Here is a 13,406-nt window from a genome sequence, read left to right as displayed (position 1 = left end):
CCCTCGGGCATAGGTGTGTGTTTTTGTCCTTAGGATAATTTAGGTTAAGTAGTGTGTAAGCTTAGGGACTGATGACCTTAGCAGTTAAGTCCCATAAGATTTCACACACCTTTTGAACAATTTATTTTGTACCACTATTTAGGATAACGTCAAGCTTTATCTTCGCTAGGACCGTGTTGGACATATTCTAATTATGTCACCGTTCTAGTGGTCACGACGTTTCGTTTACTTGTGTATGTGTATGTATGTATATGTGTGTGTGTGTGTGTGTGTGTGTGTGTGTGTGTGTGTGTGTGTTTAGGGGGGGGGATGCGTGGGTGTAAAACAAAGTAGAATCTCGCGTTCGACAAATTCCAACGCGTCAGCATTATCTGGTAGAGGTTCTTGGAGGAGAGAGCACAATGCGCTCTTCTTCGTGACGTCAGCCCCATACTGTTCAGATCTTTGGTTCGACACCCCGTCGTACCTCTGCCTCCTCCTGCGTACTTTATGTTACCGAGCGGGCAGTTAGACATACTGCCCACGACTGTCCACTCAAGCAAGACGGGCAGCCACGCCGTACATACTAAACGTATCGGCCGTGGCGACACTATGGAACAGTGGCCACTGAGCGAGAAGCTACAAAGTGCAGTTGTGTGTGTGTGTGTGTGTGTGTGTGTGTGTGTGTGTGTGTGTGTGTGTGCGTGCAGGGGGCAGCTCGGGCAGCCACGCGGCACCAAAGTGTACCGTAAATCAGGCCACAGCGGTGATAATGGGCGTCGCCCCAGGTGTTGCGAGAAACAGGCCTCTCTCTGCCTTTACAGAACGCCCACGCGTGTTCTCCCGGTTGAGATGTCTTGCAGCGATACGGGTGGGTATTGGCTGCTATTCGCCGGTCTGGCTGCATCCGTCTCGACTTCACACGTCTGATCGTGTAACACTTGTTGTTTTACAGAACCTGCTTTGTCAGGCAACTGAAAATCTAGCTCTACTAGTATGATCACGGTTTCTGCAGCCCCGAACTGCAATCACTAGAATTTGATCGGAGCGGGGTCAAAAGAACAATTTCTAACAAACTGAGTGCGAAGATTACTGGGCTGCAATCAGTAATCTCTACGACTACTCTTCCTGACAGAGCAAAAGCGTCTGTTGGAGCTTGTCTGGAAACGGATCCTTTGCATCGCTTGATGAAGATGACGCGCAAACTACCCTATGCATACTCGTCACGTCCTGCTTTGTGTTTTCGGGCGTAGTGCGCCGTGTTTCGGATTTTAAAATCTTCTATTCTTCCACCCCCTAAGTAGTAGCAAAAGAATGTACACAATATACTTATCACAACCACTATTTAGAATCAGCTGTAGTGCGAGGTGTCCAGTTAAACACAAAGTTAGTGGCGATCTAACTCCATCAACAGATTAAGAAAATTCTTGATTCCTGCACTACTCCAAATAAATGGTCTCATGGAGCTATGAGAGAGAGAGAGAGAGAGAGAGAGAGAGAGAGAGAGAGAGACCGAGACCAAGTTTGTACAGAAAAAAAAACCGTGTATTGTTACTAGAATCGCATTAGAAGCTCGCATTTTCAGTAAGTATATCCGATTGCGTGAGAGTCTGAAGAAGAATCCATATTCATAGACAAACCATTTCCGTACTACACGAACGAACATAAAAAAATCTTATCTTCCTCACTTTAAGTTAGTCAGCTTGCAGTCCTGTAATTAATACAGTGACCCACGATATAAATGAGGGTCTCGATGCCATACATCGATGCGACAACACATATCGGTAGTGTGATGTTGCAAGACATGTGAACATCTGGTGTTTTTTATCTCTGTACTTGTCTTTGGTACGACATTCAATAGTTGGTTACAATCTAGTCCAGACGTTATTAAAATTAGTATTATTGGTTAGAAACAGTTTTGGTTGCAATTTTAGTTTTTTATTTTTCAATTACGCGTTTCGCCTTATTTAGGCATCTTCAGGTTATCTTAATTTAGCATTTGTTAGAAGAATCCTTCAGTCAGTGTAGCCAAAGGGCATCGTCGAATATATCAGGCTAACATCTCCTTCGTTAAGCTCAGAAAAAACTTTACTAGAAATACCAAATTAAGATTCTAGAAATATTTCTAAGAAATACGAAATTAAGATAACCTCAAGATGCCTAAATAAGGCGAAACACTTAATTGAAAAATAAATAAACTAAAATTGCAACCAAGATTGTTTTTAATCAATACTGTTAAGCACTGGTTTGCTGTATGCCACATATGGATTGGAAGAATTTCTGAAATTAGTATCACTTCTACGCCCAGAACACCTGAGGTACTGAAACACATTGTTTCACATGTTCGCTCCAGTAGCAAGAAAAATCATTCGGCCCTGATTTCTGATCACTGGTTCATATTTGAGTCGTTGTGTAATCGCCGCATTTCCTTCGAATTTATAATATTTAATCTGGAGTCCCAACCACTGAAGAGTCAAAATACGTATTATAAACTGGTCAATCACATCCGTTCGTCCACTTACGATGAATAAGTGGGCTCGAGCATGACTTTGACATGCGGTATCACTTTGAAAGTGATTATTAACTTTTGACCGCATGTGAGTGGGATAGGGAGTCTGAGCACAACACTGAAGAACAGTACGCTTGCTTCAGACTGCGTGCGCGACAGCTCGGTCACGAACGACCTACTTGATGCAATATATTCCGGCAAGCTGCGACTCTGTCGCAAGCGCTGGGGCACCCTCGTCCACGGTTCACTGCAGACTGCGGCGCTGCGAGGCAGGGGTCGTGAGTTCGCGGCCCGCCTCGTGCCTGGAACACGCGAAGCGCGCCGGGGAAAGTTCAAACAGCAGGCGCTGATCCCTGGGTCCGGACCCCGGAACACTCTCTGCATCCACAATGAGCAGTTTTCCGGTAATGGATACAGAAGTCGACGCTCATTTGCATGTCGGACAGGGGCCGAAAATGCGAATTTTACCTTCATTGATTATGCAAGGACAAAAATAAAAAACGTTGTTTCTAAAGGCTTAATCTGCGTTATGTTTCACAATTTATCGATGGCGGTGATTTTACGGACGTGCTCAGCGTCTTGGCATATTGGTGATCCGTCCAGTTCCTTGGCTGTACTTAAAAGTAACAGTGATTTTCCAAAGCAGACATCTCCCCCACCTCCCCCTTTCTCTATTCCGCCTCTGGAACAAGCTGCCCAGTAATACAAGCACAGTAGACTAGAGACTATATTCAATGGGAGCCTGAGGTGTCTGAATGATTTATTCTGAGGAGCACTTTAAAATGACTATACGTTTGTAACTTTCTTGTAGTGCTTAATAAGGTACTAATTTAAACAGTCTCGTGGAAAATACTGTTGTTTTGATTTTATTTTTCCTCTCGTCGGTTTGCATCCCCTTGCGTTACGGTACGAACAGTATTTTCGTCAAACTATGGAATATTTACCTGGCGTTATTGCTTTTGCTTGTTCTCTTCCTTTTCTCCTGTTCATATTACCTCTTTATCTTCTCTTCATATTTCTCCGTATTTCCATTTGAACGAGCTTCTGCTCCTACAGCTAAAAGTTTGAGCTTTTATTTTACAGCTTCTGTTTTTGTTACTGTATTATCACTTTTACTTTTATATAAAAATAACAATATCATTACTACTTCGTTGAATTCAGTCCATTTTGCAGTAAAAAACAGTTACTCATTGTTAGCTATTTCACTGGGTTCTTTTCATTATTCTTCTATTGTACGGAGTCCAATAGTAACAATTTTGGTATATTTTGTTCAATAAATTAGTCATTTTCGACCGAAATTGATAACCTGACTTTGACTTATAAATACTCTTGTGATCCGTAGCTGGGATAATGTTGCGGCAATTTTTTTCCAGTGATCCAGGAATATCACTGGAAAAAATTTGCCGCGATTATGTCGGATTGCAAGTTTTCGGTTGCAGAAGTGCCTTATAACCGAAGGAATCCCTGCAAAAATTTGGTCGGCTGTATTGATGAGGGGTGCTGGGATTCTGTGGCAGTACCGTCATGATTAAAAATTCGAAGGCCTAGTGCACGTGCCTGTATTTCTAGTTTGTGAGATGAATAGCAGCTGGCTCTAAATGTAGAAAAACGTACGTTAATGCGGATGAGTAGGGAAGAGAAGCTCGTATTGTTCGTATACAGCATTAACAGTGTGCTGCTTGCCATACTCACATCATTTAAATATCTGAGCGTGGCGTTGCAAAGCGATATGAAATGGAACGCGCATGTGTGAATTGTGGCCGGGAAGACCAGTGACCTACTTCGGTTCGTTGGGATAACTCTGAGATAGTGTGGTTCGCCTGTAAAGGAGACCGAGTGCTGGGAGGCTCTGAGCACTATGGGACTTAACACTGGAGGTCATCAGTCACCTAGAACTTAGAACTACTTAAACCTAAGGACATCACACACATCCATGCCAGAGGCAGGATTCGAACCTGCGACCGTAGTGGTTGCCCGGTTCCAGACTGAAGCGCCTAGAACCGCTCGGTCACTCCGGCCGACACGCGTACTGGTAGTTTCGAACACCATGCGAAAGTCACCGAAATGCTTTGGGAGTTCAGATCAGGATGCCTGGAGGGAAGAAGACGTTTTGTCGAGCATCACTATTGAGAGAATTTAGAGAACCGGTGTTTGAAGCTGGCTGCAGATCGGCACTTCTGCCGTCAACATATATTTCCTGTAGGGACTACGAAGATACGAGAAATTAGTGCTGATACGGAGAGATATAGAGTCGTTTTTCCTCGCTCTGTCTGCGAGTAGAACAGGAAAGGCGACTATTAGTAGTGGCACAGGGTACCCTCCGCCAGGCACCGTACGGTGGCTTGCAGAGTATGTATGTAGATATCTGTTTCAGAGGTGGAGAGTGAAGTCCACGTGCCGGCCGCGGTGGTCTAGGGGTTCTAGGCGCGCAGTCCGGAACCGCGCGACTGCTACGGTTGCAGGTTCGAATCCTGCCTCGGGCATGGATGTGTGTGATGTCCTTAGGTTAGTTAGGTTTAAGTAGTTCTAAGTTCTAGGGGACTGATGACCACAGATGTTAAGTCCCATAGTGCTCAGAGCCATTTGAACCATTTTTTGAAGTCCACGACTCGTTCGATATATGTGGGAGCCCCCTGCTTTCTGTAGCTACGAGTGAAAATATCTGACTGCCTTTCTGCCAGTAACATGTCAGAGCCAAGCCTCGCCATTCCTCGCTGCGGCTTTCTGGAGGGCGGCAGCAGGCAGTCTGGACCGGCGGTGGTGGGCCAGCGGCCGCGGTCCGCTCCTGTGGTCTGCTGTGACACAGTAACGCAGCGGGCCCTGCGCTCTTTTTACGGAATGTTCTCCGCTGCCGCCGCGGCATTTCCACAGCCTGCGGTCGCCGTGTCGCTTTCCCCCGATTAGGAATAAATAATACGCGCTTGTAACCGGACCACAGGCTGCGCGCCGCTGTGTGGCTGGCAGAGAGGCAGGCGCCTGTCTGCTTCCACAGACGCCTCCCCGCTGTCGGCTGGCTCAGCTCGTCCCACCGCGCTACCATAAACACTGACTGCGCCGGACAAGCTGTGCAGGAGAACACGGGCCTTTTCCCTACATTTCTCACACTAGTGGACGCTTAAAAATAACGACGCCGGATTCTGCATGTAGTACACTACAAGAAAATTACTGTCGTAGGGATTTATATGCTTGGTCCGCTTGCGTAATACTACGGTCAAGGTGAAACAATCTTGAAAACGCTCACTCAGATACAGATGGTCTGGAATTCGAATCTCTGTAAGCTGCACTGTCTCCAGTTTTTCGTGATTCCCATGGAGCACTTACGACGGCATCTAGACGTGGCCCTTCGATACAGACGCAGCCATGATGAAGCCTGTATGTCATGACAACAGAGACACACTGCTTCCCTCGACACAGTCTCCTTGAACTGAGCTCATACGCTATTAGCCATAATTTGATCTTTAGACTTTCAAACTTTGTCTTCTCTTGTCCTGTATAGTATAAACTGCTCCACAGAGCGAGGTGGCCCAATGGTTAACACACTGAACTCGCATTCGGGAGGTCGACGGCTCAAACCCGCGTCTGGTTATCCTGATTTAGGTTTTCCGTGATTTTCCTAACGCGCTTGAGGCAAATGCCGGGATGGTTCCTTTCAAAAGACTCGGCCGACTTTCTTCCCCATCCTTCCCTAATCCGATGGGACCGATGACGTCGCTGTTTGGTCCGCTACCCCAAGTCAACCAACCAATGAACTGATCTCGTCTTGCATGTGCACATCACACAGGAAGTATTCTCAAGCAGAATCGAACGAATCTTCCTGCAGCAGTAGCCAGTTACATGCAGTACTCTCTGCAAACCTCAAAACTGTCGCAAATGCGCTGTTCTTGTTAGTTTCTGTCGGCACTTCTGCTAAGACGCGACTTGCTAACAGAGATGCGGAATTTCAGCTGAGCACTAACTGGAATCGAGCACTTGTTGCTCTCGAATTACAACGGGAGAAGCAACAACCACCGATCTACGACGCTTCCGGCAGCACTATCACTGCACACTGCGCAAGCGTGGAAGGCCTCTCAGCGTTAGGGGGCACTATGAGCTAAACTTTGCTACATGAGTGAACACCTATCCGTGCGTAACTAATTCCTGCTCCTGCCCTGACAAATTTCGACGCCTCCGCGTGTTCCAGCAGTGACAAGAGCAGCTAGCAGCACCTGAAGACGTCGAATAGTTGTTTCGATGAAATTTTACGTGAGTTGCCCCATGTCATTTGGTGGCAAACCCGAGAAGCGTATTTGTAGCACTTCCGTCGACAAGGCATGAAAAGTCGCCCGTCGAAGCTACCTGACAGAAAATATTCATCTTCACCAGAAAATTGATAAGATATACCAAGTTAACACAACATCAGGAATTAAGTAAACACCTGACGGTGTCCAATGTAAAATGGCTGAAACGGTAGAAAAGATTTCGGGAAGCCATCCTCGAAGGACATCTGAAGAGCTTATGTAGACAAAATTAGAATCGCAGAATTTCTCCTTTTTTGTAGGAGAATGATATAACTTTTTAATACCTCGGGAAAATTTATTGGTGGAAACAATAGGAAATACGAAAGCTAACTTACTCGATGGAATGACAATAATCAAATTTGACCTCTCGTATAATGAAAACTATCCTAACACTGAAACCGAATTAAACTGCGTTTTACACTTTCGAATCTTATAGATATCCCAAACCAGGCAGTCATTTTTATTAAAAACAGTTAATAATAGCGTTTTTCAATCACGTAATAATGCTGAAGGCAGCTGTGTAAATGTGCCTTGGAGGAACACCTAAAATTAACATATTTTTAGACTTGACAATTAATACTACGTGCCTGGCAAGTTAAATATCTGGAAAATTATATCTCAGTCACTAATATATTTGCCGCGGAATTGACTTCCGAAAATGCACTCTCGAGACATTGCGTAAGTGACGATAGTTTTGTAAACACAATGATGTTTTTAACAATAGCAATAGTGTAGAACATCGGTATAGAAAGACACTTAGGTCGTTACAAGATGACAGCTTTGGCAGTTACGTAACATTAACAGCCTTAAAAAAATAAACAATGTAACAAAGAAAACACTGTAACTGTGCGTTGCCAAAGTTTGTTGGTAATACTACTGATGACAGTAAAAAACTTTGCGTAATTTTTATATTATTAAATATTCAGACAACATACTCTCTTAAACATTAAAAGAAAAGGCTCTAAATACAGATCTCACGTCGAAACGGAACAGCTTGACGATGTTTTTGGTCTACAACCTTTAACTGTTGTTGTAAATTGACTGAGGACGCCTCATGTTGCTGTCAGGGCAGCAAGAGTGCTCGGAGTTGACTTAAGAGGAAATAGATCATATTCGTTAGTAGATAGGACGGTCAGCTATTCGTTGTCCGATGGTGTTTGAAGTCAGAGAATGTACAGTCAGAGTAGCTCTAAATATCAGTTACTTCTCGTTCACCCATATAGTCTTTGGAGTGCTGGTGATGTAATTTGGGAAAATAAAATATTTTTGCACCATTCTTTACGAACTCATGACCTAGTTAAGTATGGAAAATTGTTTCTCGTGCGAAAAGACGGGGAAAGGTGTTGCAGAATATGTAAGTGAAACTATTACAACACATCCGTTATGTCGTCGTCAATACGAACGAAAACTGCACCGTTTTGTAGCTGTTGGAGCGGTATGCTGGTGAGGCTCGTACCTCGTACGTTATTCGCTCGGTGTAAGGATTTACACAACCACGGCGAGGGCGACGGGTGGGCGTGGATCGTTATTCTGAGGAGGGCGTCGGCAGACAGGCGCGCTGTCACGTCCTCAACGCCGCAGGGCAGCATCCTTGGGCCACTTCTGCCGCTGATACTCATCAGCGCCGCAGCGGATGCTATCAGCCGACTAACGGCTGCCGCCGGCCGCTATCTGCCGCCTCACCGCAGGGGAGGATGCTTGCGAAAACAGCCGCCACGTGGTATCTGCTCTCGAGGACATCTGCACGCTTCGTGTACACACTCTCTTTCTTCGATCACGCACGAGTCAGAGGCCAGCGTACGGAAATGTCATCCCTTTCTTAAATAACAGTTTGGAATTGAGCTGTAGTAGCACTGAATTTCATGCAGTCCAGTGGCGTCATTTTGAAAATACTCTAATGTCCAATATTACGTTATTAACCAGAAATCTTGCAAAGCTGCGTTTACATAAAAAAGTTTAAGCAAGTGACAGTAAATTAGAAACAATGTAAATAATACATAAAGAACTGCAACTTCGTTTTTCCTACTTAACGGATCTAGACACACATTCCGGCAACTGGTTACTGTGCTCGATATGGGGTGTGACCACCTGTGGTAGCAGAACAGGCCTGACAACGGTGTGGCATGCTGTAAATTATGTCATCAGACTCACGTCAAGCAATATCGCAGAGTTCATGGAAAGTCTTGCAGAGTGGTTGGTGGATACTGGCGAGATGCAACCCGTGTCCCTAATGCATCCCAAACTTGGTCTATGGGATTCAAAGCGGGAGAACAAGGAGGCCGTGTCATGCGTAGAAATTCTTCCGTGTCCAAGAAAATATCAGCCACCCATGCTCTATCAGATTCGAGCATTATCGTCATCAGTATAGAGTCTGGGCCCACAGCACCTCGCAACCACGCCATATGAGCCAGAATGAGATTTACACTCTGCAGCGAAGTGTGCGCTGATATGAAACTTCCTGGTAGATTAAAACTGTGTGCCGGACCGAGGCTCGGAAGGCAGGAGACGAGGTACTCGCGGAATTAAAGCTGTGAAGACGGGCCATGAGTCGTGTTTGGGTAACTCAGTTGGTAGAGCACTTGCCCGCGAAAGGCAAAGGTCCCGAGTTCGAGTCTCGGTCCGGCACACAGTTTTAATCTTCCAGTAAGTTTCACCCCATATGAGGTCCCAAGACCTCGTCACGATACCTGACCTGACAGCAGTTAAACCTTGCCTATTCAACCGTACAAGTAAATGAAGAGGTTTTCGAGTGGTCAACATAACCCGTGCTCACACCCTTAGGTATCCTCCTTGATATCGCTCTTTTTTCACAATTTTTGGATCCCGAAATCGTGTTCCACGTTCCCTCCAGATGCACATCCGTCGAGAATCACTCTCCAGACCAAATTGGGACTTATCTGTAAAAACAACATTGGCCCACTGTTCGACCGTCCAGCTGACATGTTGACTGTTCCACTCTAGACGTTCCCTTCTGTGAAGACGCGTCAGAGGTAAACATACATCAGGTCTCCGGCAACAAATGCCTCTGCTGAAGCCTGCTGTGCGCCTTTTGCCTCGAAACAACACGTCCATTACATGCTACGGAGTCAGATGCCAGATGCTGCGCAGTACTAAAGCAGTACCTGCGCCTTCGTACAGCTAAATAACGGTCCTCTCTTGCTGATGTCACAGGCAGTCGATCTTGCCCTGGTCTTCGGGATACAGTTCCGGTCGCTATGGCTGTTGCTATACCCGAAGAACAACAGGAAGATTGACGTTAAGCCGTCGTGCCACACCAGTTTGTGACTGTCTTGCTCCATTCTTCCTGCATCCCTCCACAGCAGAGAGTCAGGTAGGCGTCTTCACTGTGCCATACAACAACGTCTGTGACTGTGAACACCAGGCAAATACTACCCCGTTTGATAGGTGCCCCGATGTCATCGACGCCGTGGTTGTTCGTTGACCGGAATGCTGTATTCCATGCAGAGTTCGTATCATTACATTGCGAATTAGATATAGGCCGAGGAAAAAGGTGTTTTGTTGCTTTAATTTTTGACACCAATGTATGTGCTAATATCAAGGAACCTACTGACAACGAAACTGCCCTGACAGTGCCGCAAGAGGTGTATCAGAACTGTGTCAGCTTTTTCTTCGAAATATAAACACAGTGGAGCTGCATAAGAGTAAATCTGACGTATTTTTAACAAATGATGCTTTCAGTTAACTTCTGGACGGAACTGGCACACATACGTTAAGGAGTGTTCAACGCTGCCTCCATGATTCTCCAGTTTGCACGATGCCTTATCTTTCGTCGCTCCTGTAGTCAGAATGTAACTACGAGCTGTGGACTGTAGAAAGCTACTGTAAAGTGTGGTACTCACCATATTTCTTGCTGTCTTTCGCTTTGTCGCGACCACTGCTTCTGGACGACGGGAATGGTTTCAGTCTGTTGTCTTCATCGACGTCATCGTAGTCCGGCTGTAAGAACAAATACCATTGTTATGTCAAGGTTTTTTGATGTTTTAGCGGCTGAAATATATGTGTCATACAAGGTAAACTCCCTTTCTGACGCAAAAATAATGAAACGTGTACAGAATAAATAAATAACATCCGTTTTATTGGTCAGTACATGTGTAGTAGAAGAGTATAGTTCTCCCTTTCATTTCGTTCTGTTAGCCTAGCAGAAAGATATGAGTTTTCTTTGTATTCGATTTGATTGCCTAGGCAGTTGTGTTGTGTAGAAGTTTCACAACTCAACTGCTTAGTCAAAAGAAGTAAAAAATCATAAATCAAGTATAACAGCTCAGCTGCTCCCTTTCCATCTACATATGAAATGTGCAACGATATATTCATTCTTATGCAGTAAACAATAAAATATACACGTTAAGTAATGAAGGTAATAGTGCTATCGAATAAAATGTTTTAATACAATAACTTTTAGACTTCTAGCCTTTTACGTAAATGATCACTAGAGTATCATCGCAGCTAATTTATCTTCTGATTCATGTCGAAACTGAAATACTTCATGATTCCCATAACATTAACGAAATCTGATTGGCTTCATATGATCATCTGCAGCGTCAGGAATGTAGTCATGAGTTAAATGATCAAGCACGTTTAATATATAACCCAAATTAGTTTCGGTGCCTACTACGTCCTTAATGCTCCATTTCTACATTTTAGATGGTAAATGTTTTACTACAATTGCTCTGCTTAACGTTGCATACTCTAATCTAGGACTTCGAACTGTTCTGCGAGAGGTAAGCAACACACACGACAAGGGCATAAACGAAACCGGTTTGAGGACTGCACAGAATACTATGAAGTCCGAAGGTGAAAGGGCCAGAGGGAATTTATCTTTACTGGCAACCATTACTCAACGGAAAGTCTGCTTACAAGCACGACGAACATTCCATATTACACACTTTTTGTCTAGCGGGCTGATATTCTCGGTGCAACAGCCACTAACGAAACTGGAGTAACGATCTGAAAGAAATACTCTTTGATAAGCAACTAGAGACCAAGGGTTCTTCATTTATATATCACGTACTCTGCTGCCCATTGTACAGAGCATAGTGAGCTGTAAATTATACTAATGATGTCACTTTTCTATCCTATTTCATTCGCTTATTGGGAGAAGGAAAAATTACTTTCTATATGCATCAATACGTGCCCTAATGTCTGATTTATTACCCTCATGTTCGCTACGTGAGATACAAAATGCTGGAAGCATAACGGTCGCACAGTTTTCTTCGAATATAGCTTCTCTGAATCGAACAAGTTTTCGCAAGAACATGATTTTTCCCATTTAAGTTCTCCGAGAACAATATGCCAGAATAGGTTTCGCCAACATCATCTTCGCGGTTCCCTTTATAGACACACTGCATTTCCTCGAAACCTTTCCAACAAGTCTTTCATTCGCCATCCCTTATAATGATTTTTCTTAGGTTTACTTCTAAATGCTTAAGTGGCGTAAAAGGCTCAATAGGTCGGGCAGTAATCCTGTAATCGGATACTTTCGGTTCCTTTATCTCTGTTATAGGCGCTGTCTTACAGTTATCCACTTTCAAAGAGAGTTATCCATAAATTAAACCGAATGGAACTTTTGTCCAAGTCTGTAATTATTTAATATTGTCCAATGATGGCACTTTCATCACAGAACACCATCGTCAGCAAACGCTCTTAACCTTGATATTCTTGTTGTTTTCTCTTGGTTCTCGTTCACAATGTATATTACCCATCTTCGATTATAGTTACTTGTGCCACTGCACATCGTCTCACGTCTTTTATAGGGCAACAAATCCGCTGAAAATATTTTTGAGTTTCTTGAGGAGAGTATAACACCAGAACAGTCCCTCTCGTTCCTTTATCTTCATTAAAATTATACTGATCGTTGTGTAACGGAAGTCAAATATAGATCTGAAAATAAGTGTCAAGCCTATTATTAATGAAAGGTTTGGTCGTATTTTCTGTTTATCGTTTGCCCACGAGACTCTTCATTGATTTTGTGCCGACGTAGAAATGTGTTATAGGTATCTACCTTTCAATTTCTCAGCACTTACTTGTGAATTTTGCTCGTTACATTATTCATTTGGTGGCACAAGACTGAGTGATGACGTTGATTACCTTCCCCACTTCAGGAGAATCTTGCGTGGTCATTGTAAATGGAATTTGGGACGTTCAGTTCGTAACAGACGATGTTAACTATTGAAATTGATATCCGTTACTCTTATTCGCAAGTAATTTTACTTTCGATGTAATATATTTTTATTGGTTTCTAGTTGTTAGTTGTTCTTTATCAGCTTTCATTTAGCTTATATATAAGTTGTACATCTTATTTCTTCATTCAAATTTTATATAAGCTTCGAAATAAAATGTACAGGCTGTAGATATTGTGATCAGTGGGATACCTTAATATATGCTCAAGTCAGTGGGTTAGTTGTTTTTCTGTCTACATCTAACAGTCTATCCAGAAACACATCGCATAATTTACTACCTGACGTTTTCTGCAGGGTCGTAACTGTGCCACTATGTGGACTGCGTCTGCCAGTATAAACTAGCCATCTGAGTCCACGTGCCCACACTTCAACACTTAACTTGCTTTCCAGGAGAAAATAAGCGTTAATGACTTTCTCTTCCTTATGTACTTGGAGGTATTAACC

The 13,406-nt window shown here is 43.8% G+C and overlaps 1 protein-coding gene across 3 annotated transcripts in view; it reads right to left on the bottom strand.

The window, feature by feature from the left end:
• LOC126336345 (uncharacterized) overlaps window positions 1-13,406 on the bottom strand; it is a 595,954-nt gene that overhangs the window by 18,401 nt on the left and 564,147 nt on the right. For all 3 annotated transcript variants that reach the window (XM_049999920.1, XM_049999919.1, XM_049999921.1), the window contains exon 8: window positions 10,626-10,722. In XM_049999920.1, coding sequence (XP_049855877.1) covers window positions 10,626-10,722 — 97 coding nt within the window. The remainder of the gene's footprint in view (window positions 1-10,625; window positions 10,723-13,406) is intronic.

Source organism: Schistocerca gregaria, chromosome 2, assembly GCF_023897955.1.
Source record: "Schistocerca gregaria isolate iqSchGreg1 chromosome 2, iqSchGreg1.2, whole genome shotgun sequence".
Classification (NCBI taxonomy): domain Eukaryota; kingdom Metazoa; phylum Arthropoda; class Insecta; order Orthoptera; family Acrididae; genus Schistocerca; species Schistocerca gregaria.
This window is presented reverse-complemented; position numbering and strand designations above follow the sequence as displayed.